The 26,119-nt window shown below is 48.1% G+C and overlaps 2 protein-coding genes across 2 annotated transcripts in view; one reads left to right on the top strand and one right to left on the bottom strand.

The window, feature by feature from the left end:
* LMOD1 (leiomodin 1) overlaps nucleotides 1–10,970 on the top strand; it is a 75,300-nt gene extending 64,330 nt beyond the window's left edge. Inside the window, exons 2-3 of the mRNA XM_044005406.1 lie at nucleotides 2,699–4,171; nucleotides 9,606–10,970. Of these exons, the coding sequence (XP_043861341.1) occupies nucleotides 2,699–4,171; nucleotides 9,606–9,632 (1,500 nt within the window). The 3' untranslated portion in view covers nucleotides 9,633–10,970. The remainder of the gene's footprint in view (nucleotides 1–2,698; nucleotides 4,172–9,605) is intronic.
* Nucleotides 10,971–20,350: 9,380 nt separating this feature from the next.
* Nucleotides 20,351–24,666, bottom strand: SHISA4 (shisa family member 4). Its single transcript, XM_043999499.1, has 5 exons — nucleotides 24,204–24,666; nucleotides 23,612–23,783; nucleotides 22,584–22,717; nucleotides 21,177–21,344; nucleotides 20,351–20,949 (listed from the first exon to the last, which is right to left on the bottom strand). Exons 1-5 carry the CDS (start codon nucleotides 24,280–24,282, stop codon nucleotides 20,903–20,905), a joined length of 600 nt encoding a protein of 199 aa, XP_043855434.1. The 5' UTR covers nucleotides 24,283–24,666; the 3' UTR covers nucleotides 20,351–20,902.
* Between the last annotated feature and the right edge of the window lie 1,453 nt (nucleotides 24,667–26,119).

Here is a 26,119-nt window from a genome sequence, read left to right as displayed (position 1 = left end):
CTTATGACTCTACAGCCATTGCCTAGTGCAATTCATTTGTTTGGGTGCCACCCCATGTTACATTTTTTTTAAATTTTATTTATTTATTTTTTTTAGTTCTCAACTTTTGTTTATACATGCTTTACAATTTCAGATTTTTCTCCCTCCCACCCCTCCCTCCCCCCTCCCCTAGACAGCAGGTAATCTGATATAGGTTATATCTATATATCTCTATACATATACATATAGATATATATATACACACACACATATATATACACATAATAACATTAATCCTATTTCTACATTAATCCTGTTACAAGAGAAAGAATCAGAGCAGTGATGCAAAACCTCAAAATAGAAAGAAAAAAAAAACCAACAGCACCCAAAACAAAAGAAATAATATGGTTCAATCAGCATCTATACTCCACAGTTCTTTCTTTCTTTTTTTTTCTTGGATTTGGAGATCCTCTTCTATCATGAGTTCCCTGGAACTCTTCTGTACCATTGCATTGGTGAGAAGAATATAGTCTATCACAGTAGGTCAACACTCAATGTTGATGATACTGTGTACAATGTTCTTCTGGTTCTGCTCATCTCACTCATCATCAGCTCACGTAAGACCCTCCAGGTTTCTCTGAACTCTTCCTGCTCATCATTTCTTACAGCACAATAGTATTCCATTGTATTCATATACCACAACTTGTCCAGCCATTCCGCAATTGATGGGCACCCCCTCAACTTCCAATTCCTTGCTACCACGTAAAGAGCAGCTATAAATATTTTTGTACATGTGGGTCCCTTTCCCCCTTCCATGATTTCTTTGGGCAAAAGACCTAAAAGTGGGATTGCTGGGTCAAAGGGTATGCACAGCTTTATTGCCCTTTGGGCATAATTCCAAATTGCTCTCCAGAATGGTTGGATCAGTTCACAGCTCCACCAACAATGCATTAGTGTTCCAATTTTCCCACAGTCTCTCCAACATTTATTATCTTCCTTTTTTGTCATTTTAGCCAATCTGATAGGTGTCAGGTGGTACCTCAGAGTTGTTTTAATTTGCATCTCTTTAATCAGTAGAGATTTAGAGCATTTTTTCATATGGGAATAGATAGCTTTGGTTTCTTCATCAGAAAACTGCCTGTTCATATCATTTGACCATTTCTCAATTGGGGAATGACTTGGATTCTTATAAATTTGATTTAATTCCCTATATATTTTCCCCATGTTGCATTTAATTAATCCTAATAGCCAAGATGGGACTCACAGAACCTTGGAACTGAAGAGCTTGTGAGCTCCTCCTGAGTCTACTTTCACCCATTTCCTTTCCCCTCCTGAGCAAGATTGACTCTGAATTATACAAGAGAGACAAGGCCATCTTCTCTGGGAGAGAAGCCACCTTTGTTTATTCATTTTACAACAAAAGCACTGGATCTTGAAGACCTGAATTCAAATCCCAGTTCCAACACTTAGTATGGATAAATCTTTTAAGCTCTTTGAATTCCAATTTCTTTATGTGCAAAATAAAGAGGCAGGGGCAACTAAGTGACACAGTGGATGGCCCTGGAGTCAGGAGGACCTGAGTTCAAATCTGGCCTCAGACACTAAACACTTATTAGGTGTGTGACCCTGGGCAAGTCACTTAACCCCAATTGCCTCACAAAAAAAAAAAAAAAGAAAAAAAAAGCTATTAGTAAAATGAAGAGGCAGCTAAGTGGCTTCATGGATAGAGCACTGGGCCTGGAGTACAAATACTGCTTCAGATACTTACCAACTGTGTGACCCTAGGCAAGCCACTTAATCCCTATTTGCCCCAGTTCCTCATCTGTAAAATGGGGACATACTGGAGAAGGAAAGAGTAAACTGTTCCAGTATCTTTTCCAACAAAACCCCATGGACAGTATGGTCCATGGAGTCATGAAGAACTGGATGACTACACAACAACAAAATGAGGATAATATTTTTATTACCTACCTCATTGGGTTGTTGTTTAGAAAGTGTTACACAAACCTTAATGTTTTAGGAATTGGGATGGGTGCTAGGCCTGTGACTTCCTTAATAGAGGGAATTGCCAGATGGGGAAACTCTCTCTACTAATGTAGGTCATCCTTGTCTCTGCAATTCATAGTCTTAGAAAGTTGCCTAGAGCAGTGCTCAGTTATTTCAGTTGTGTCTGTCTCTCTGTGACCCCATTTGGAGTTTTCTTAGCAAAGATAGTGGAGTGGTTTGCCATTCCTTCTCCAGCCCATTTTACAGATGAGGAAACTGAGGAAAACAGGGTTCTTGAGACCAGATTTGAACTCGGGAAAACGAGTCTTCCTAACTCCAAGCCTGGCACTCTATCCACTGTACCAGTAGTAAGAGGTTAAGTGACTTGCCCAGGGTGAAATAGACAGTATATATCAGAGGGACTTGAACCTAGGTCTTCTGGCCACCAAGGCCAAATCTTTAGACCAGCCAGGCATATATCATGTCTATATCATTGGCATGTGAGCCATTATTAATAACTGAGAAAATTTGTCCTTCTGTTGAAACAAACTGTAGAACCTTCAATGAAGAACAAAAAATGGCTGATCACTATGCATAAAAACCATTTAAAGAATCAAAGGCCTTGCTTAGGACACCCACTCTGTCCTCCACTACTCAACACCCTTTCAATCTAGCTATTACTTCATGTTTATTTTTGCTTTTCTTTTTTTTTTTTCTTCTGAATTCTCCTTAGGAAAGCAGGCAAGTGGAGACCAAGACAGATGCCAAGAATGGAGATGAGAGGGGCAGGGATGCTGGTAAAAAAGTCCTTAGCTCCAAACGGGACTCAGAGCTGGGAAAAGAACAGAAGAAGGACAGTCCAAAGATAAGCCGACAAAGAGAAAAAGATGAAGCAGATGGCAAAAGTAAAGAGAGGCTGAAGGATGACAAAGTACTGAGGGGGATAGACAAGGGCAGGGTCAAGGCTGCTGTGGACAAGAAAGAGACAGGAAAGGATGGGAGAGAAGAAAAGACAGCAGCATTAAAGAAAGACGATGAAAAGAAGGGGATTGAAAAAAGCAGGAGTGTGAACAAAGAGAAGGAGAAGAAGGGAGAGGACAAGAGTGACACAGTGGATAAAAAAAAGGAGGAAGAGAAAGTGAAGACGGGGAGTGGCAAAGTGGAGGCCAAAAAGGAAGATGGGAAAGTTAAGAAGGGGGAGCCCGCTACTCAGAAGGACCCCAAGGATAACGCTGATGCCAAGAATACTAACGCCCCAGAGCCTGAGAAGCCCACCCCCAGTAACCCTGCCAAGGCCCCAGAGCCTGAGAAGCCCACCCCCAGTACCCCTGCCAAGGCCCCAGAGCCCCCAGCAAAAGCAGAAGAGGAAGCAGCCCCCAGCATATTTGATGAGCCTCTGGAAAGGGTGAAGAACAATGACCCGGAGATGACCGAGGTAAATGTCAACAACTCGGACTGCATCACAAATGAGATTTTGGTCAAATTCACCGAGGCACTGGAATTCAACACTGTGGTCAAGGTGTTTGCCTTGGCCAACACCCGGGCAGACGACCACGTAGCTTTCGCCATCGCTATCATGCTCAAGGCCAACAAGACCATCACCAGCGTCAACCTGGACTCGAACCACATCACTGGCAAAGGCATCCTCGCCATCTTCCGGGCTCTGCTCCAGAACAACACCCTGACGGAGCTTCGCTTCCATAATCAAAGACATATCTGTGGAGGCAAGACCGAAATGGAGATCGCCAAGCTCCTGAAGGAGAACACCACGCTGCTCAAGCTGGGCTATCACTTTGAGCTGGCAGGCCCCCGGATGACCGTCACCAATCTGCTCAGCCGCAACATGGACAAACAGAGGCAGAAGAGGCTGCAGGAGCAGAAACAGGCACAGGGTGTGGGTGGGGAGAAGGACCAGCTGACAGTCCCCAAGATTGGGGCCCTGCCCAAAGGCTCCCCAAAGCCATCACCACAGCCCTCTCCAAAGCCCTCCCCGAAGAACTCCCCCCAAAAGGGAGGCACTCCTGCTGCCCCACCCCCACCCCCACCTCCCCTGGCTCCACCCCTCTTGCCAGAGAACCTGAGGAATTCCCTTTCTCCAGCCACTCAAAGGAAGATGGGAGATAAGGTCCTCCCAGCACAAGAGAAGAACTCCCGGGACCAACTGCTAGCTGCTATCCGTTCCAGCAACCTCAAGCAGCTCAAGAAGGCATGTGGTCTGGGGTGGGGAGGGGTGGGATAAGACTTGGGCACAGGCAACAGGGCCTAGACTTGTTGCGGGGGGACAGGCAGGGAATTAGATGATCTTGGATTCTGAGGGAGATAATTCAGACTCCTTCAGGAGCTATTGAATAAACAGATTTCTAGGGTTTAATAGGCACTTTGAGAGGTCATCTAGTTCACCCCTTTACCTATAGCCAGTCCACACTTAAGCCATATTCAACAGATGAGAGAGATAGAGAGAGACAGAGAAAGAGACAGATAGAGACAGAGAGACAGAAAGAGAGAGAGAGCAAAAGAGACAGATAGAGAAAGACACACACACACACAGATTATTTATTAAGCACTTACCTTATGCCAAGCATGGTGCTAAGTGCTGGGGATAAAAATACAAACAAACAGGATATTGTCTGCGCTCAAGGAACCTCCATTCTAATGGGAGAGGACAACAGATAACAGGGTGCTAGAAATGGAGGATTAGAGGAGAGGGTATCCCCTGGGATTTGATACAAAGACTGCAGAAGCTGGCATATGGGTTCAGCCACTAGCAGATAAGGCAGAAAGTTCACTAATGGGGGGGGGACAAGGGGGATGAGGGAGTCTAAGTTTCCAGTGGGATAGAAATGGTTGGAAAATAGGGCCAAGGTGAAGATGAACATGTCTTGGTTTTGTTTGTTTGTTTTTGTTTTTTTGATGAGGCAATTGGGGTTAAGTGACTTGCCCAGGGTCATACAGCTAGTAAGTGTCAAGTGTCTGAGGCTGGATTCTAACTCAGGTCCTCCTGAATCCAGGGCCGGTGCTCTATCCACTGTGCCACCTCGCTGCCCCCTCATATCTTGTTTTTAAAGGTCTTAAGAATAAGAAACTTCACAGCTACCTCTCAGCATCCCACTTCAACCCTCCAACTCAGGAATGTCTCATCCTTTCACCTTCAAGTTTAACTATCCAGAAACTGAAAAGAGGGTGGTAGATCTAGAGTTGGAAGGAACATTAGCAGCTCTCTAAGTCCAAACCCCTAATTTTACAGATTTACAGATGAGGAAATGAAGGCCCAGAGAGGTTAAGTGATCTGTCCAGGGTCATGTAGCTAGTAAGCATCAGTAGCAGAATTTGAAATTATGCCCTGCAATTTCAAATCTAATACTTCCCCCCCCCCACTGCACCTCTGGTTCTATTCTGGGGAGGGGGAGAGAAGAGAGGGTGGGGGGAGGAGTCACACACAGAGACAGAGAGAGAGACCTAGCCTCTGGCTAATAGCCTTTCCCTTTATTCATTTGAAAACCATCACTAAAACATCTCCTCAGCCTTCTTTTCCTTAGGATAAATAATCTCAGGTCCTTTAAAGATTCACAGTTTGAGTTGTCCTCAGGATTAGCCAAGCCTCTTGACACTTCAGACCAAGAGCAAGCACTGATCAATAAACAAGTCATTGCTGAGCATATTATGTGCCCAGCACTGTGTTGGCTTCTGTGGTGGATAGAAGAGAAGTATAAGACATGGCATGTCTGTCCTTTCCATTTAGCTAGAGAGGCCAGGCTGGTACAGACTGGCAAACACCGCAATCCTATATTTAAGTACTAAACTGGGGGATAGGCTGTAATTATGGTGGGCCACTAGCTTTAGGTCAGTTTCTGTCTTTTCATTTATCCACTTAAAAATGCAGTGAGTTCCTGGGATAAGGGGCATCAGGTATGAGCTCTACTTTCCACAGTGAAAAGGTCACTATCACAATGGCATAAACCTATGATCCCTGCTCCAGAGGTTGAGAATGGTAGATCGCTTGAGCTCAGGAGTTCTGAGCTGCAAGGAGCTAAGCCAATCAAGTTTGAGACTAAGCTTAGTTCTAGTACAAAGAGCCTCCAAGAAGGGCATGGGTACCAAGCTAACTAAGGAAGGTCTAATCAGCTCAGGCTAGAAATAGAATAGGTCAAAGCTCTGCTGATCTGTGCTGGGATTGGCTGAAGTGAAGAAGTCAAAGGCAACAAACATTATTAAGCACTTACTGTGTGCAAAAGCAGTTCCATGAACAATTTAAGTGGGGGTAGTTTGGCTATATAGTTTCATTGGCCTAGGGAACTCTCCAAAGGGAAATTCTCTTTACCAGGGCAGATGTGGCATTGTTGTTCAAGTAATAGTCCCAGAGGGTTGCATGAAGCCATTGAGAGAAGAGACCTGGGGGCAGCTAGGTGGCACAGTGGATGAAGCACCAGCCCTGGATTCAGGAAGACCTGAGTTCAAATCTGGCCTCAGATACTTGACACTTACTCGCTGTGTGCAAATCACTTAATCCTCATTGCCCTGCATTTAAAGAGAGAGAGAGAAAGAGAAAGAGAAAGAGAGAGAGAGAGAGAGAGAGAGAGAGAAGAGACCTTGGACTTCCTTACGTGGAGGCCAGCTTTCTACCTACAAAGGCTTGCTGCCTCACATGTGTGTAGGGGCTAGACCTGGGTGCCATATATGGTCTAGATAAGAAGCAGTCTTTCTCTTCTATAAAAAAGGGATCATATAATCTAGTAGGGAGAGAAAGGTATATGAAGCAACAACTGGGATATGCCATAGTACATGACAAGGGCATTTGAGAAGCACAGCTAGCAGCACTTTATGAAGTCGGGAGAAAGGGCATTATAGACTCTAGGAATCAAGTGTTTTGGGTTGAGATGATGGACTCTTTTCCAGTAATATCAGAATTAGTTTCTATCTTTTGGCCTTCTCTTTAGTGTGTGTATGTGTATGTGTGTGTGTGAGAGAGAGACAGACAGACAGAGACAGAGAGCACTTTAAGAAAATGACTCCCAAGAGTCAGTTTTACCTCTATTCATCCTGTCCCCTTATGGGGTTGTACATTCTATCTGCAGAAGCCCTCCCTCCCTGGCTGGGAGTCCCACCCAGGCAGGAGTCAGGATTCATGAGCCTGGCTTGTTAGGTGGCAGTGGTAGTCTGACCTTAATGCACTCATGATCCCATGGGGACTCTAAAATGAGGGCAACTCTTGCCAGTAACCCTAGGGCCTGGTGTTGACCTTGACCATGTTTTAGGTGAAGAGGAAAAGGTTCCCCTTGCTTTGGCACATATTGAATGTTAACGGGGCAGCTAGGTGGCGCAGTGGATAGGGCACCAACCCTGGATTCGGGAGGACCTGAATTCAGGTCTGGACTTAGACACTTGACACTTACTAGCTGTGTGATCCTGGCCAAGTCACCTAACACTCATTGCCCTGGGTGGGGGGGGGGGGATATTGAATGTTAACAATGTCATAAAGCTGACTATCAAGAGAATGAGCCAGTTGTCTTGGAGGAAATTCATGCCATCCTCTATATTCTGCCTATCCTTGAAGGTGCCGCTCAAATGCCACCTTCTCCATGAAGCCTTCCCTGATTACCTACTCCAAAGGAACTCATCTCACAATCTACTTGTGCCTCCCTTTGTATACTAATATATTTGTTTTTGTTTTTTTAGTGAGGCAATTGGGGTTAAGTGACTTGCCCAGGGTCACAAAGCTAGTAAGTTTTAAGTGTCTGAGGTGGGATTTGAACTCAGGTACTCCTGACTCCAGGGCCAGTGCTCTATCCACTGGGCCACATAGCTGCCCTGTATACTAATATATTACAATTACTGTATATTCTAGAGGTCCTCTTAATCCAGGGCTTCTCAACACTTTTTGTCCAAGGACCTCTTTCACAAACTGGGGAAGTCCATGGACTCCCCCTCAGAATAATGTTTTAAATGAATCAAATAAAATATATAGGATGACAAAGGAAGTCAGTTATATTATAACAGTTATCTCACTCTCTATGTGTATATATACACATATGTATGTATGTGTATGCATGTATGTAAAGGCCACGGATCCCTGGTTAAGAACCCCAGTGCAGATTCAATAAGCATTTTTAAGCCCCTCCTATCTGCAAAGTGTCACTATGTATGGTGATACAAAGAAAAAAACAACCGTCCCTGCCCTCACATTCTACAGAGATACAAAGTGTAGTAGATACATAGTAAATACCAAGGAATACAAGATGTAGTAGACACACACGAGTAAATACCAGGAAGATACAAAGTAACATCAGGAGAGGCGAGTGAGCGGAGGGATCAGGAAAGGCTTCTTACAAGAGCCAGCAACGGCACGGGGCCTCCAAGGAAGCTGAGGATTCTAGGAGGCAAAGATGAGGAGGGAATGAATAGAGTGTCATAAGCGCCAGAAAAGTAAGGATGGTATCCTGGCTAAACTTTGTATTTTCCCCAGCACCTAGAAAAGGAGGGAGCAGCCTGGTGCAGTAGGTAAAGTCTGGACACAGAGGACTTTCACTCAAATCCTACCTCCGACGATTACGACTTGTGTGACCTAGGCAAGTCCCTTATCTCCCTGAGCCTCGGTTTCCTTATGTCTAAAATGAAGAAGTTGAGGCCCCTTCCAACTCCGCACTATGATCTCACCATGTCTAGCTCTCTGCATCCCACAAGTGCTGGTTGAATCCTCGAAACCATCCCCAGGACTTCTCTCAGACACAGAATACTGGATTATACTGACTTACAGGAGAGACCCAGTATCAAATTTCTGATGTCATTATTTACATAGAGGATAGAAAAAAAAGAGTATTCATTTGAATTATTTTAAAACATGGCCTTCCAGTGATTTTGGAAAGCAGAAACAGTACTTCTGCTCTCCTTTTGAATTTCCTAATAACTTATATGCACTAGTAGGTTATTTGACCATCACCACCCCCCTTTGAGGCAGGTAGTACAAGCATTATCATCTCCATTTGGCAGATTTGGAAGCTGAGGCTCAGAGGCAAAATAATTTGCTACACAGCCAATAAGTGACAGCCAGCATTTTAACCCAGACATCTCTTTTGTTTTTGTTTTGTTTGGCAATGAGTGACTTGCCCAGGGTCACACAGCTAGTAAGTGTTAAGTGTCTGAGGCTGGATTTGAACTCAGGTACTCCTGAATCCAGGGCTGGTGCTTTATCCACTGCGCCACCTAGCTGCCCCCAACCCAGACATCTCTTTTGTTTTTGTTTTGTTTGGCAATGAGTGACTTGCCCAGGGTCACACAGCTAGTAAGTGTTAAGTGTCTGAGGCTGGATTTGAACTCAGGTACTCCTGAATCCAGGGCTGGTGCTTTATCCACTGTGCCACCTAGCTGCCCCCAACCCAGACATCTCTTGATTTCATATTCTTAGTTCTTTCCTGAGGGAACTACCCAAAGGATACATGGAGGATTCAGTTTAGAGGCCAAAAAAGTTTTTCTGCTAGCAAGGACTGCCAAATGTGAAAACATCTTTCCCTTAGGCAGCAGTGTCAGTTATATAGATGTTGTTTAATGATACTACCTGGAGGCAGGAGATACATGAGGTGACCTTAGGAAGCTCTGGGATGAGAGTCCTTCAGTAATGCTGTGTTTTTGCTTTTCCCTCCACGTAGGTGGAAGTGCCCAAGCTGCTTCAGTAGGACGAGGGGCCTGGGGACCATGTCTGCCCATCCCATAACTGTGCTCAGACCAAGCCTCCCAGAATGATGCAGACCTTCCCCAACCTCGGCTTCCCGCTGTGGAGGGACCTACACTGTGAAGGGAGTCCCAGGAGAGAGGCCAAGGACCCTGGAGTCCAGGCCATATTCGAGGAAAGACACCTCCTTTAACCTCACCTTTCTTTTCTTATCTTTGAGATTCTCCAAGGATTTCTTTTCCCTGGAATCAAGGGTTCTGGACTATAAGAGCCCACCTAGTGTGCCACTCAGAAGGTGGTACTGTTCCTGGGTGCTATGCTCCCAGCTGGCCATGGAAGACCTATGGCTAGAGAGATGCCCAGCAAGGACCACATGACACTCTTCTCCCTTTCCTCCCAATGCCTGCTGCTCCTGTGGCTGGGATTCGGCTCTCCGAGGAGCCCAGGAGGCACAGCTGATGGGGTTGGTGGGTCTCTGAATGTGGTACTGCCAGGAGAGAGGAGATGACTTGGTATGGAAGGGTAGAGGTGAACAGAAGGCAAAAAGGAATCATAATTGTTTGGGCTGCACATAATTGGGAGGAATTGCATTTCTTTTTCAGAAAGAGATAAGGGTGAGATAGGAGCCACCCCCAAAATCCTTGGATATGGGAAGAGGGCAGTATCCTGCCCCCAGTGCTCCTGGAATGTGCCTGGGTTGATTGGAAAGGAAGTGGTGGGAATAGCAGTGTTCTGTATTAACTCTTGTAATAGAGGGGAAGAGGAAGGGGCTGGCTGCTGGGCAAAAATGAGGGAGGGGCACACCAAGAATGACAGTTGGTCACATCAGGTACCAACAGACATTTCCCTCACATCTACCAGCTACTGTATGGAATAGCTGTGTACCTGTTTTTCCATAAGATTTTGATAATATATACAAACCTTTAGCTGCCTAAGATTGTATTTGCTGCAGAGGTGCCAATCATTGACTGCACCTTGCCCTTACACCTCCTCTTTCCCTTGGGGACCTTGGAAAGAAGTCCCTTAACTGTGCACTTATTCTAACCCTCCCTCACTACACACAGCTAAGATTTGAACCTGTCTCAGGGGATCAGGGTGAAAGAAAGGGGAGAGGGAGGAGGAAGCTGACTGAGAGAGCCCAGAGCAGCATCTGGGAGCTTCCTGGCTCAGGCCAGAATCCACCATGTTCTAATATAAATGCCACTCAATTGAACATTTATTAATTTCCTGAGAGACAGTGAGGTATAGTGGATAAAGAAATAAGTTCAACTTGCTTTTGACTCAGACTGACTATATGACCCTGGACAAGTCTCCTAACCTCTCAGGATGCTCTAAACAATGCTCCAGGACTATAGACTACAGAGAAAGGACCAACCTACTCTGGTAGGTGTAGTTTCTTCTTCAGGCATTTCCTACACCAATAAAACTATAGGCCCACTCTCCATCCCTATTGGGAAGTACCTATTATGTCTTTGCCAGCTTGCCAGGCCATCAGGCCATCACTAACTGGAGCCATGGAATGGGGGGAGTGCTAGCAGGAAGAGTCAGAGGCACCTTTCAATGAATTAAATGGTCCCTACTGGCCTGGGCACTTAATGCCTAGGAACATTGCAGCTGTTGGCATATTCAACATAGCCAAAGGGGTAGAGGTGGAGGGCATTGATAGGAGTTAGTTCTCAGGAAATTGGGAGATGCAGAGAGGAAAACAGAGCTCCCCAAGATGCCTATATTAGGCATTTTCTGAGAGAGACACTCATTCCATTTCTCTGCCTAACCATGGGCCCCAGCCAATTCCCTCCAGAGGACACAAGGCAGCAAAGGAAACGGCTTCTGGGCCAGGAAAGGGGCTATAGTGACCATTTGGGAAATAGATCCTGTAGGGAAGAGCAGCCTTTGTCTTCCTCACTCAATTTCAGTAGCTGCTCTCCTGACCAGGGACCCAGCAGTCCCACCCAGCACTTGTCTGATATATGGCAAGATAACCTTCTAGTCTAGATTTGTTTTTTTACGGGGCAATGGGGGTTAAGTGACTTGCCCAGGGTCACACAGCTAGTACGTGTCAAGTGTCTGAGGCCGGATTTGAACTCAGGTACTCCTGAATCCAGGGCCGGTGCTTTATCCACTGCGCCACCTAGCTGCCCCTAGTCTAGATATTTTTATAGACTCATTGGACGGCTTTTGGCACCCTACAACAACCTTAATGAGAGAAACATCCTTGGGCCACTCCGTCAATCAAAAAACATATTAAGCATCTACTATTTTCCAGGCAGGGCAGCTAGATGACACCGTGGATAGAGAAGTGGGTTTGGAATGAGGAAGACTCATCTTCATGCGCTCAAATCCAGTCTCAGGTACTTACTAGCTGTGTGACCCTGGGCTAGTCACTTTACCCTGTTTGCCTTAGTTTCTTCATCTGTTCAAATGGGCTGGAGAAGGAAATGGCAAACCACTCCAGTATCTTTGCCAAGACAACCCCAAAATGGGGTCATAAAGAATTAAATGCAAGTGAACTGAAATGACTGAACAACAATGTGCCAGGCACTGAGCTAAGCACCAGGGATACAAAAAGAAGCAAAAGATACACTTGCTGTTATCTGCCAGCCTTCTAGGCTGCTCTCGATGCATTGGCAAGGGCCATTCCCTGCTGCCTGCCTTGGCGTGTCCACCAGGGGGACCTGATCACCCAGGTCTGACTATCCCACACAGTTAGGTCAGAAGATTCCCCAAAAGTATAGTGGTTGAAAACCCTTTACCCCATCAGCTTGTGTTCTGCAAACCCAATGCTGTTTCTAAAAATAGGAGATTGGGCAAGAGGAGGCAGGAGCCAAGACAGAAAGAGGTAGCTCTTAGCTATCTAATAGGGGGGAAAGAAATGAGTTTCATTCATACAACTGGCACATAAACTCAATCGACTTCAACAGAATAAAGACAGACGTGGAGCTGCCCCAGTCTGATCTTTGCTCACCCACCTCAGGTGGCAGAGGCCCTCTTCTGACCTCTCTTTTTCATTCAGTGATGCCCCACGTTCATTTCAACCTGATTTTACCTGAATACAAACATTGTTGTGGGAAAGAATTTGAGCGGGAGAGGAAAGGAGCAGGTGATGTACTTTGACTCAGACCCCCACCCCTAACCCCAGCAATATCTCTACTCTCAGGGACCAGTCAATCAACAAGCATTTATTTATTAAGCACTTAAGATGTGCGCAGCATTGTTCTAAGCAGAGGGGGGATACAAAGAGAGAAAGAAAAAGAAGTCCCTATCCTCAAGGAGCTTACATTCTTACGGAGGAGACAACATGTAAATAGCTAGGTACATAGAAGGAAAGAGAGAGGCCCCTAATCTCATAGAACCCTCTGCCACTGTTTCCAACCCTCTTCTTTCCCATCTAACCCTCCACAAAGCGGAAGACTGGAGACCAAAGTTGTGGAATTCTGGTTCCCTCTAGAGGTCAGATGCATCCATGACATGCCATAGGCTGGCTCTGTTCTTTTGCCAGGGTGCCCAATTGTTTGTTGCTTAGCTCGTATGAAGAGTCCACAAAAGAGGTTTCTGGGCATTCCCTCCCTTCATGGGACCCTTCCTGGAGCCAGGATATTCTGACATTCCTGAGGCTTAGAGCATTAAGGTGATGCAGGGAGGAAAAGAGCTATTCTTCTGGGGGCTCAGTAGCTCATCACTCCCATTCCCCTTCTCCTTAATCAATAGTTTACATTTCTATAGTTCTTTTAGGCTTACATAATGTTCTTTCTTCTCATCAGAACCCTTTAAAGTGGACAAAGCAAGTATTATTATCCCCATTTTGCAGGTAAGAAAACTTTAAGCCCAAAGAAACCACTCGATCAGCTCAGGGTCACAGTCAGCTAGTGTCCAAGCCTGGACTTAACATCCAGATATTCTGACTTCTCACCTTGCCTCAGTTTCTCCCCCTCCATGTCTCTGACTTTGTGTCCTCTGACACTGTGTACCTCATTGGGTGTCATTCACCCATGAGGGCTCCAGCCCAACCTCTGCCTCTATCAGCCAGTCCTCTGGTCTCTCACCATCCAATAATCTTTTCTCAGAATCTGCAGTACTGCAGTTTCCTTTTGGACTTCTCAATCTGGGCATCCCGTAGATATTTCAAATTTTTATATCAAATTCAACAAAACAACTCATTATCTCATCTGTCAGACTCTCTCCTCTGGGGGGCAGCTAGGTGACACAGTAGATAAAGCACCATCCCTGGATTTGGGAAGACCTCAGACACTCAACACTTACTAGCTGTGGGACCCTGCGCAAGTCACTTAACCCTCATTGCCCCCCCAAAACAACTCTCTCCTCTTCTTAATTCCCTATTCCTGGAAAGGGCCCTGTCATCCTTCCAGACAAAACCTTAGTGTCGTCCTAGCATCTTCATTTTTCACTCACTCCATATATCCAGCCCATTGCCCTATCTTTTATTTCTTCTTCCTATGCATCTCCATTCACATAGCTACCATCCTAGCTCAGTCCCTCAGCTCTTGTTGCTGGAGAAGACTTTTGAGAGTCCCTTGGACAGCAAGGAGATCAAATCAGTCAATACTAATACTTAAGGAAATTATTCACTGCAAGGTCAAATACCGAAGCTGAAACTTAAATACTCTGGCCACATAATTCGAAGATGGGATTCTCTGGAAAAGACCCCAATGTTGGGAAAGTTTGAAGGCAAAAGGGAATGGCAGAGGATGAGATGGATGTTTGGTGTCATGGAAACAATGAACTTGGACAGACTTGGAGAAATAGTGGAGGATAGAAAGGCCTGACTCGATATGGTCCACGGGGTCTCTAAGACTAGGACACGACTGAACAGCAAAATTGCATTAACCTCATAACTGATCTTACTTCTAGTCTCTGCCCTCTCCAGTCCATCCTTTACAAAGATGGCGATGATTTTTCGAACGCCTCGACCATGTCACCTCTCCCCCCCCCCCCAGTCATGAAAGTTCAGTGGTTTCCCCTTACCTCCAGAATCCAATAGAAAGCCCTCGGGTTGGCATCTGAAGTTCTTCATCTTTTGACCCCCTTCCTACCAATCGTTTTACACTCTACTCCCCTCCCGTCCTCTAGAGTTCGGCTACAAAGGCTTACTTCCCGTTCCTTTCATAGGAAGCTGCACCTCCCTTATCTCTATCACTTAGCACCGGCTAGCCTCCATGCCTGGAATGCTCTCGCTCCTCATCTCCACGTCGAAATTGTTCTGGTTTCTTTCACTCTCAGCTCAAACTCACCTTCTCTTCAGGAAGCCTTTTCTGGGGTTCCCCACCCCCACTTCTCCTACCCTCTAGTTGCTGGAACCTCTCTCTCTGAGATTACTTTCAACCTCTTTGTATATATCTCGTATGTACCTAGTTTTTACACTCTCTCCTCATGACTTTCCAGTTAGAATGTGGAGTTTCTTCCTAGAGGGCAGAAACTGTTTTTGACTCTCTGTATCCCCAGAGCTTAGCACAGCAAGAGGTATGTACAAAGCACTTAATAAATGCTTGTTGGCTGACTGAATGAATGTTGAGTTTAGAGTTGGTGGAGTTCAGACTCTTGTTGGGAAAGTACAAGAGACTAGGACGCGAGGCCCCAGCCCGCTCTCCCAAAATGCCAGCTCTTCTTGCCATCACCTTCCTCGATTCGGATCTGGGCTTTCTCTAGCCAATGGCGCCCGGCGCCCGCACCTGTCCATCTGTGGGTCTGTTTGTAGGCTTCCTTCTCCCGGTTCATAACTAGCTCATCGTCCCTTCTCCAGCACCCCCACCCCCTTCATTCCTGGTCCACGCCCAGTCCTCACTCCTCCCCTCCCCTGGCCTAGTTCTCCACCCCCACACCCGGTCATACCCACTCCCAAGTCCCCGCTCCTCTTTCACTTCTGGGGATGTCATACTTTGTCATTCCCCTCGCTTGATCCGCGGGCGTCAGCCTCCCGGCCCCATTGCGCCCCCAACCTGGGTGCCCCGCTCCCTGCTCTCCTGGTCAGTGACCTGGAGCAGCCGCGTGCTGCTTTTTCTCCGCCTCCTTCCTGGATCACTGTAGCTCGGGGGATGGGGGGGCGTAGTTCAGGTGGAGCCCCGAGAGGCTCCCCGGCTCTGACTGTGGCCCGAGCGCGGCTGTCCGTCGAGCAGGGATGGCGAGTCGCTGGGGACTGCAGAAGCTTCATCCCAGGTTCGCGGTGCAGGAGATCGAGATCTTGACTAATAAGGTGATCAAGTACGGGGTGCGGTGGTTCCGGGCCTTGGCCACCCAAATGAACGCTTGTGAGAAACGGGTCAACCACCTGATCACCGCGGTCGGGCGCAATCAGCGCGACGGAGGCGAGGTGAAGAACCGCTGGCACGGCCCGCGCCCCAGAGCGCATAGCCAGATCGTGCGGCCTCGCCAGGATCGTGGGGGACCCCCGGAGCTACCCCCAGCCCCGGCCCAGGCCGCCACCCCCGCATTCCCGACGGCGTATGCGTGCTAGACTAGGGGCAGCCGGTCAGGGAAGCTGGCTCCGGGGAGGGGAGAGCCCTCGAGACCTCGGCTCTCCCGGGCGCCTCCTGGCCGACCTAGGCACCTCCATTCCTGCCCCAGGCTCGCGTTTTCTTCCCCAATCCAACCGCTGGGCACTTTAACAAGTATGGGTCCCATTGCTATCGCACTTGACAGCCCTTTCTCGAAAACAACCTTGCAAGGTAGGAACTGAAAGCATCAGCCCCATTAGAAAATAGAGAAACTGAGACCCAAAGCAGCTAGTGAAATGTCTCACCCAACGCCACACAGCTGGTGCGGAAACATTTCCGGACTCCCACGCTAGTGCATGTTCCAACTTTACATGTGTCGCCTGTGTCCCAGCTTCCTCAGCCCTAAGGACCATAAGTCTATCTCCCCCTTTTCATTTCGTGTTCTGTGCTCCCTTAAATCTCTCCTTTTGTCCCTTCTCCGATTTCCTGTACCCACTCCTTTCTTCCTAACCCGTTTCCTTTTCTTGCAAATCCAATGTCTCTCTTCTCCTTTTCCTATTTCATCACCTGTGAACTCAAGTCCTTCCTGTGATTCTTACTACCTGTATGCAGTGGAACAAGTCCCATGACTCAGTTTCCTCACCTGTAAAGTGAGTCTAGTTGGACCCATTCAGTCGTGTCCAACTCTTCCTGACCCTATTCAGGGTTTTCTTGGCCAAGATACTGGAGTGGTTGCCATTTCCTTCTCCAGCTCATCTTACAGATGAGGAAACTGAGGCAAACAGGTAAAGTAACTTGCCCAGGTTCACACAACCAGGGTCTGAGAACAAATTTGAACTCAGGGCTGGGCACTTTAGCCACTGCTCCACCTAGGGGCCTTTTTGGTCCCTTCCAACTTTAACCTGTCTATGATCCATCCTATGCTCGACTTTTCTCTCTGGCCCTCATGCATATGGGTTAACAGTAAATCCCTCCTTCTCCTCCCAGCTCATGTTATCTCTGTAAATGCCCTATGATTCTCATCTCCTTTTCTGAAGAGGGTTAGACTGCTTAATATACTGGACCCTATATAGGGCTTTGGCTAGATCCAGCCAGTGCCTATGCCCCATAAGGTGGCAGGCTGGGGGGGGGGGCGCAATCTGGGGACAGGGGAATTGTGGGTAAGATATCCATGCTGCTGGGATCTCCATTCTTGGCTGGAGGTTTTATCCCCTTCGTCTCTTTAGCATTATAAGTGACTATAAAATTGAGTGGAGGGGCAGCTAGGTGGCGCAGTGGATAGAGCACCGGCCCTGGATTCAGGAGTTCCTGAGTTCAAATCCGGCCTCAGACACTTAACACTTACTAGCTGTGTGACCCTGGGCAAGTCACTTAACCCCAATCGCCTCACACACACACACACACACACACACACACACACACACACACACACAAAATCTGGTGGAATCATATCAGAGCAGGATGCATTCTGCTACAATCTGTCCCTTGGAGATTCCTCTTAATGGTGGGGAAAGGATTAGTGAACCTTTAAGGAGAGTATTCAGGGGGTGATGTGGCTGTCATAGAGTATGGGGAGTGGGTGAAGTCGTGTTCTTGGGTTCTTTCCCACACAACTTGGGGGTTACCAAAGTCCTATTCTGGGCAATAGTTGTCTTCTCTGCCCACCTCTATTTTTACAGTGCTTAGTCATCCTTAGGATCATAGCAGCATCAGTTTAAAGCAAGTGGGGACCTTAGACCTAGTTCAACCCCAATCCTCATTTTACAAATGAAGCTTAAGTCCAAGGGAGGTGAGTGATTTGCCCAGGGCCACACAGATTACAGCATGTGGCAGAGCTGAGAGCTGGACTCCCCCTCCCCCCCAATTACTTAGTGTTTCATTCTCTTCTCCAAGGGGCTCTTACTTTTGGCACTGTGCACAGGCCCACCTGGCTACTCAAATTGCATTGTATTTACATATATGTGTGCATGCTGTCTCTGCCCACAGACTGTAAGCTCTTTGAGGGCAGAAGTGGATTCATTTTTTTTTAACATTCCCAGTGCTTACCTAGCACATAGTAGGTGCCCAATAAATGCCCCTGCCTGACTGATTGAACACACATTCTCTGACTCCAAATTCAGCTGTCTTACTACTACACCATGCTGAGAAATATTCCCATACAAATGAGTGGTGTTCACTATGACCTTTCTCCCTCTGCTAGCAGCCTCAGAGTTCTATTTTTATTAGTAAGCAGCCCCAGGATATTGGATACCACTTTACATTGTACATAAAATGTGTGTTCTTGTCAAAACAGAAGCCTCCTCCCCCATATCTACTTGCCCACCTAAGCTCCATGTTGTCAGTCTAGAGAAGGGATGCAGTTTAGGCCCAGTGCCCCTGACCCTGACTGCATGACTTCTGTACCCACAGGTGTGAAGGTTGAACCATCCGAGGTTAAGCCTGGCCCATCAGAGGCCCCTCCAGTACTCATCTTGCATCACCTGAGAAAGCTGGCTGCAGAGCTGTGGGAATAACCCTGCACCCACTGCTGATGCTCCCATCAGGCTTGAGGACAATTTGGGAAGTCTGAGGGTTTGTCAAGAAGGGTTCTGAGGCCAGGGAGGCAGCTGAGGGGGCACCACCCTCACAATGGGCAGAGCCATGGCCCCACTTTGCCTTGCTGAGGAGTGACTAGCACAAGCCCAGGAACAACTCTCTGAAGAACCGAGAGCCCTCTGTAGGGAGTAGGCAGAGTTGCTGGGCATGTTTCAGCACTAAGCAGGCTGGCAGCAGCCCTGGGTATTGTGGCCAGTGCCCCCACACAGATATGCCAGCTGCCCATTTCACCTGGGCTTCCCTGAAAGACTGAGACAGTGATGGAGGGGCCTGAGGCAGAGATGTGAAAGGGGGAGGGAAAACCTAGCAGAGGGTGGAGCAGAATACAGGGCTGGAGGATGGGAGCTGGAGCCAAGGGACTAAGGGATGAAGGGAGGGGTGAGGCCATAAGGATGGGAGGCCAGAGGAGAAGGAACCAGTTACCGAATGACACTGGTTGGCCAGATTAGGAAAGGCTCTTGGAAGTGTATAGAGAACAGCTGAGATTGGGGGAGGCCTGGGAGAGGCCAGGCTGGTGATATTTTTTCCCACCTGAATAAAAAGAATTCCTGGAACCCCCTCCCCTTCAGTGGGGCCCTGCAGGGGAGGAGCTTGGTTTTGCACTCCTAGAAGTTTCTGGGGGCTGTGTGGACACAGGGGCCTCTTGGCTATCCCAATGAATCTCAGAGTGGGAAAGAGACCTGAGCAAATATATCCCGAACTAATTTTACAGAGGAAACTGAAGACCAGAGAATGTGAAATGACTCAGCTAAAGTCACATAGCAAGTTAGAGACAGCCAAGAATTGGGGTCCCCCCTCCATTTGGGAACACATTGAGTTACTGGAGAAGAGAATGGGGACCAAGGATGGCGTTTAGGCTGTTGCCCAGGGTAAGAGAGAATGGCTTATCAGATTCCTAGCACACTCCTGTTTAGGGGCCCAAAAGCTGAGCCCCCATCTCTGCCTAGAGAAAGATGCATCTGTGGGCTAGTTGGCAAGGCTAGGGAAAAGAGGGCACTGACATCAGCAAAGAATGGAGTCTTGGGGACAGGCAAACGAGAGCCAAGACACCTTGGTGAAAGGAGTGGGAGGTTCTTAAGACCCAGAACAGCTAGGGAAGATACCATTCTCACCTTCTCTCATATTCTGGCTTCTGAGCTTCCTTTGCCAGCTTAGGCTCCTCCCAGCACCCACCCTCATAATCATTCCATAAGCAAACCTGAGTGAGAAAAGCTCAGGAGTCTTCCCTTTCTGCTCCTCCTACCCCTAAGTGAGTCATCCCTATAACCACATAGCAACCTTCCAACCCACTCAATAGCAGTGGTACCACCAGCCTCATGCCCATAACCTGGGGAGTAACCAGAGAGTGGTTTTATGTCCTTCCCTGGTACAGTGAGGCACTAGTTGTACCTCTTTCTGTTGGCAACCATGGCTGGTGCCAGGCTGCCCTACTGCTGAGTTTTATACCAACCTTGGAGATCAGAGCATTACTGCATCTCTGCCTTGGGGTCTTGCCCCCTCCCTGGGCAGGAGACATGCCTGTCCCCTGGGAATGTGAGGCTAATTAATGTATGCCCACCCAAGTTAGAGAGCTGAAAGAAGCAGGCACAACTTCTGGCTATCCATATAGGGTAGATGGTGGGGGATAGACTTGGGTTGCGTCCTTGCTAGCCAAGGATGTGCTCAAAGATACTGAAGTTAGAATTTAGATGTGTTACATATTTACAGGTTTAATCTGTAGGGATAGCCGTGATTTACAGGTCGGTAGTGGGAGGGAAGGGAGAAGAATGAGGAATAGAAGGATGATTGGTAACTGATAGATACGACCCTCTCCCACCTCCACCTCCACCCAGATGGGCAGAGTTGTGATGGTGGAAACAGCAGCAGGCTAGGTAAGCAGTAGGCCTACTGAGGGAAGGACACTACTTACCAGGGCATGGGGTGTTCCCTCACCCACCATGCTTTCCTTCTCAACACTTCATATCTTTCCCCCTACATTAAAAAGAATCCCACCAACCCCAAAGTCCCTTCCCAGTAGGTGGCCCATGACTGTTCCCATGATGTCTGATGATGGGCTTCAGAGCCCATCCCAAATCAAAGTATCTGTCCTGCTTGGTCTGATGCTCAATGCCCATGGATAAGTCCTTCTGCATGATCTTCTCCCACCAGTGGAACAAGGTGGAGAAATTAGGGTGTGCCTCAAAACAAGTGATGCCTAGAGGGAAGGCTGCAAAGATCCAGGACTGGTTCCTCAGGCCCCAGGGTAAGTGGGTTGTGATGGCATGTAGGGAGGAGGAGCTGAAAAGAAAAAGGAATTGAATTAGTAGTGAACGACACCCCTGGGTGGTCTGGGGATGGAAGTGAGGGCGGCTAAGCCAGACTAGATGGTGGATCTTGAGCAAGGAGCCATGTGGGAAGGGGAGCAGGAACTGGGAAACCCAACTCAGCATTGAAGGTGGGAGGATGTCCAAGCAGGGCTGGGGGCTTCCTATTGGAAAGTAACAAAGAAACTTGGCGTTCCTTACCTGCAGGATTGTAGACTGGGGGACCAGCTGGGTACATAGGATACTGGGGGGCAGGGCCGCTGGGGGGGTACACAAAGCCCGGCTGGGGAGGGGCAGGGCCAGCTTTGGGGTCCTGAGGATATGGGTACACCGGCTGGATGGGGATGCCCGCCATCGGGATCTCTTGAACTAGGGCGACAAAGAGCAGACATTAGACCCTGGGCACAGAGTAAACACAATAAATGCTTGTTTACTGAAAGAACAAGACTGGAAGGAGGGAGGAGAACTTTCAAGATCATCCAGTCTGATGCCCTTGGTTTATAGGTGAGGAGGAACAGGGATTTCCCCAGGGTAGGATCCAAACTCCTCTCTATTTCAAATGGATCAAAGGCAGCACCTTAGTGATTGATATTCCTGCCCTACCTTGGTTAGGCAGGCTCCAGGATCCCCCCTGCTCCTTCCCCCTCCTAGCCCCCCAGCTTTCAGAGACCCAGGGTGGGTAGTGGTGCTAGGCTTCAGACACTCTGCTGCAGATCAGTTTACAGCCCTGACACTCCTCCCCTCATCGTCGCTCCCCCTCCCCCATTCCTAGAGGGGGCTCAGATTTCAGAGATCTCAGTCCTTGAGAACAGGCCACCTGGGGAATACCCAGCTGGGACAGGGAGAGTGAAAGCTCAAACAACCTCAATCATAAACTCCAACACAGCTGCCCAAGGGATAAATCCTACCATGTCCTGCCACTCACAGTGATCCCCACACATCCCCATAGTGTCACATACCCCACCTGCTGGGGTGAGACTATCATCACAGGCAGCATGGTAGAGTGGATAGAGTATAGATGGTATAAAAAGATAGAGGGAGCCTTGGAATCAGGAAAATCTGAGTTCAAATCCTGCCTAAGATACTTAACTATCTGTATGACTGGATAAGTCACAACCTCTCTAGACCTGGGTTTCTTCATTTGTAAAATGAAGGGTTTGGGGGCAGCTAGGTGGTGCAGTGGATAGAGCACTGGCCCTGGATTCAGGAGTACCTGAGTTCAAATCTGGACACTTAACACTTACTAGCTGTGTCACCCTGGGCAAGTCACAACCACAATTGCCTCATCCAAAAAAAAAAAAAAAGGGTTTGGAATAAATTACCTCAAAGGTCAATCTGAGTTCTAAATATGATCCTATGCCATCTGCTACTCTGCTTTTCTCACACATTCTAATAGTGTACTGTCCAGCCTAATGTCCTGGACATGTCTCCTAATATCCATGAGCTCTATTATACAGATAGCGTTCAAATATTCAGTAAGGGGTCTACCTTGCCCACAATAGTTACCAGAGATTCCCAACCTCCATGCACACACATTCACGCCCAATTCAGCCCACCTTGTAGCCCACCAGGTCCACGTGGGCTCCTGGCTCCCCCACCAGTAAGTACCTTCTAAGGGAGTCCGAAGCTGCTGGCGTCGGCGGTACAGGTAACAGCAGGAGCAGAGGAAGCAGCAGATGGTGGTGACTACCACGGCAATGAACAGGATCACAGCTGAGGCAATACCCGCAATAGTCTTGGGGCTATGGGCACAGTAAGGCCCTGTCAATCTCCAGCCGTGTAGAAAGGAGCCAGGGCACCTGGGTCTCCAATTAGATAGATACTATCCCAGTTTGTCAATGCAGCCATAAAGACTATAGGTTCCAACACACTGTGCTCACCTCTAGCTGGATCTTAAGAGTCCTAGGGAGGGGAAGGGCCGGGATAGGGAGGGGAGAGGTCAGGGAAGAGCTGGGGTCAGAAGAGAAGGAACCTATTTTGTGACTCTTCACCAGGGAGAGCAGCCTAGTTTCCTGACCATGGTGAGCCAGCAGATATCTAGAAGAGTAAGTGTGGAGCATCTTGGGACTTGTAGTTCTCTGGGGTTACTTTTCAGGCTCTACTCTCTTTGGAGTACCATGGTTTTTGGGAGCTGATGAGAGACCTGAGGAGGAGAGTGTGCATGGTACAACCCTAACCCCTTCATTGACTCATACCAGCACTAGCTTAGATGATAAAACATCGTCTTGAGTTCGACTGCTAACTTAGTTCTCTTGGAAATCTTGTTGGACGGGGTAAAAAACCAAAACACCACACATTAGGGCTCTGGGAGAGGAGATAAAGGGGCCGATAGCAGGCCAAGCCCCAGGCCCTGTAGTATGCAGCACCAAGTCCTTAAATGGGACCCACGAGTCCAGAGCTTCATTCCGGGACTCTAACCATTTAACTGTGATTACCAAGCTAGCCTCCTGGGCTTCAGGTTAAGATGTGGAAGTAGAGAGAAAGAAGCAAAAGGATGGCAGGAGGAAGAGGGAGGAAGAAAAGAGTCAGTAGGGACAGTGCCATCGGAGAGAAGAGAGATAGAAGAAGAGAGGGTAAGGGCCAGAGAGGAGAGACTAAAGGAGGAGGTTGGGAGCAAAGGGGCTGGGAGCTCACACCTAAAGGCCAGACAGTGCTTCTGCTGCCGTTCAGTGATGAGCTTGGATAGATCTCTGCAGCAGAAACGGTGGTAGCAGGTCCCACAGCAGAAGGTGGCGAATTCACAGTCAAACCCCGGGTGCCACGAGCCGTTCCCATCCAGATACCACAGGCAGTCCTCATCTGCCAGCACTAGGAACACAGTAGGCACCAGTGGGCACCATGCTTGCCCCCTTCCAGCCTACTCCCTCTAACTGCTTTGGACACCAGTCCCCAGTGGACTCTTGGAAGCCACTCAACTCCCCACCTCCATCCCCCTTGCAGCTACTGCCAGTGAGATCTTGCTCCTTGGCATCTGAGCCCATGCCCACTTTACAGGCATCAAAGCTGGGGTTCAGTTGCCTGAGCTCCTGTCTCATCCCCCTTCCCCTCCTCCCAGAAATCCAATCACCAGCTCCCCTCCCAGGGCCAATACTGGAGGATCTTTCCCACAGCCCTTTGTCTTTTCCTCTTTAGGAGCTCCTTCTGGGTCCTATGTCCCCTTCCCCCAACCCATCACTCTTTTCCTTCCCCACCCTAAGCCTGCCCCGTTCCAACCCCCCACCCCCTTACCCAGAGGAGCCAACAGGATGAAGAACAATATTCCAGCTAGCTGCTGCGCTGGGGCCCAGGTCAGCCCCGGAGGCGACATAACTGGGGGGAAGGACAGGGGCAAGGGCAGTGCCACGGAGGAAGAGGCAGAAGGAAAGAACTGGGAAAGAGGAAGACGGCCCAGCGGGAGCTGGAGCCGCCAAAGCTGCGGTAGGGCTGGGACCACGGAGGGCGGGCGGGCAGGCGGGTGGCAGCTCCGGCGCCGGCTCCTGATCCCGCCCCCTCAAGGGGAGGAACTAAGCGGACAGTCTAGCCTCAGTAACCCTGCCCCTTCCGGCTTGGTGCTACCCCACTACAAATGTCCACTCACCAGGGGCCCCCATTTGGAGTTTCCCACCTTCGGCCCTGGCACTGAGCACACCCTACATAATACAGACCATTCCTGAATCCGGTTGGGCAACCCTGTCCCCTGCTCCCTATGCTTTCTATGACCTTCATCCAGGGGATTCCATTGATGCCCGCCCCCCAATCCTGCCTCACCTGGCCATGGGCATCAAGGAAAGCGCCAGAACGCCCAGTCCTGAGGCCATCTCAGAATGTTCAGGCTGATGTGCCAACCTTCCTGAGAGCAACGAATGGCTGAGGCTGCCCTGGTTACGGAGTGTCCAGCATGGGGAGGGGCCTAGGGGGAAGTGGAAAGAAGGGGCTGGGGGATGGTCCCCCTCTACAGAGCCTGAGAACACAGGCTGCCATTGAGAGGCTGCTCTGAGCTGCATTGTGTCTCCCTGCCCTCACAGGGCCCTGTTGCTTTGCCAGCTGTGTTGGCTGCTAGGGCAGTGCCCTACCCCCATCCCTGTGCCCACAGAGCTGATACAGAGCTGGGGCTTGCCTTAGAGTCGGTCATGCTTTGGACAAGGGCTACATCGGCTATTCTGAGATACATCATTTCTTTAAAATACATTTTGGGGATGTATTTAATAATAGTACTTGTCATCATAGCTTATGTTTACATATTACTTTGATGTTCTCTAATCAGTCACCCCTCCAGGTTGTAGTGAGGATCAAATGAGATAATGTATGTTAAGTACTTTGCAAATCTTAAAAGTACTGGATTAGAATCAGTTGTCAGCATCCTTGTTGTGGGCTTCATTATTAAAGCTCAGACACCACCTCCCCCAGGAAGTCTCTCCTGATTCCAACAGTTGAAGATGATCTCCCTCTAGCCCTGGTTTGTTATAGGTCCCAATTTCTTTGTTCTTAACATATACTAGAGCTAGGTTGGTGTGGTTGATAGGACTGGAGCTGGAGTCAGGAAGATCTGTGTTCTCAGCAATACAAAGATCCAAAACAATCCTAAAGAACTCATGATGAAGCATCCTATCCACCTCCAGAAAAAGAACTGATACTGATTGAACACAGACTGAAGCATGCTATTTTTTACTTACTTTCTTTTTCTTTTATTATTCTTATACAAAATGACTAATATGGAAATGTTTTACATAATTGTATGTGTATAACTTAAATCTGATTGCTTATTGCCTCAGGGAGGGGGAGGGGAGAGAGGGAGGACAGACTAGGAGTTGGACTTCAAAACTTTAAATAAAAATGTTTAATAAAAAAAACCAGAATCTGGCAGTATTTTGTTTATAAGAAACAATTTTAAAATGAGAGATACACACAGTTAAAAAAAAGGGTTGGAGTAAAATTATGCTTCAGCTTATAAAAAAAAGCAAGGGTAGCAATCATGATCTCAGACAAAGTTAAAGCTATAATAGATTTATTTAAAAGAGATAAACGGGGCAGTTAGGTGGCACAGTGGATAGAACACAGGCCCTGGATTCAGGAGGACCTGAGTTCAAATCTGGCTTCAGACCCTTGGCTCTTACTAGCTGTGTGACCCTGGGCCTCATCAAAAAAAAAAAAAAGAAGAAGAAAAA

Source organism: Dromiciops gliroides, chromosome 4, assembly GCF_019393635.1.
Source record: "Dromiciops gliroides isolate mDroGli1 chromosome 4, mDroGli1.pri, whole genome shotgun sequence".
Taxonomy (NCBI): domain Eukaryota; kingdom Metazoa; phylum Chordata; class Mammalia; order Microbiotheria; family Microbiotheriidae; genus Dromiciops; species Dromiciops gliroides.
The sequence above is the reverse complement of the archived record's forward strand: the minus strand, read 5'-3'. Positions and strand labels throughout refer to the sequence as shown.

What these genes read in the sequence shown, in the direction of transcription:
- SHISA4 (XM_043999499.1), bottom strand. Translation starts at nt 24,282, where the DNA reads ATGTCGCCTCCGGGGCTGACCTGGGCCCCAGCGCAGCAGCTAGCTGGA. An exon ending in AAGCACTGTCTGGCCTTTAG is followed by an intron (nt 22,718 to 23,611) that starts GTGTGAGCTCCC and finishes CTGTGCCCATAG; the next exon opens with CCCCAAGACTATTGCGGGTA. An exon ending in GCTTCGGACTCCCTTAGAAG is followed by an intron (nt 21,345 to 22,583) that starts GTACTTACTGGT and finishes TTGTCGCCCTAG; the next exon opens with TTCAAGAGATCCCGATGGCG.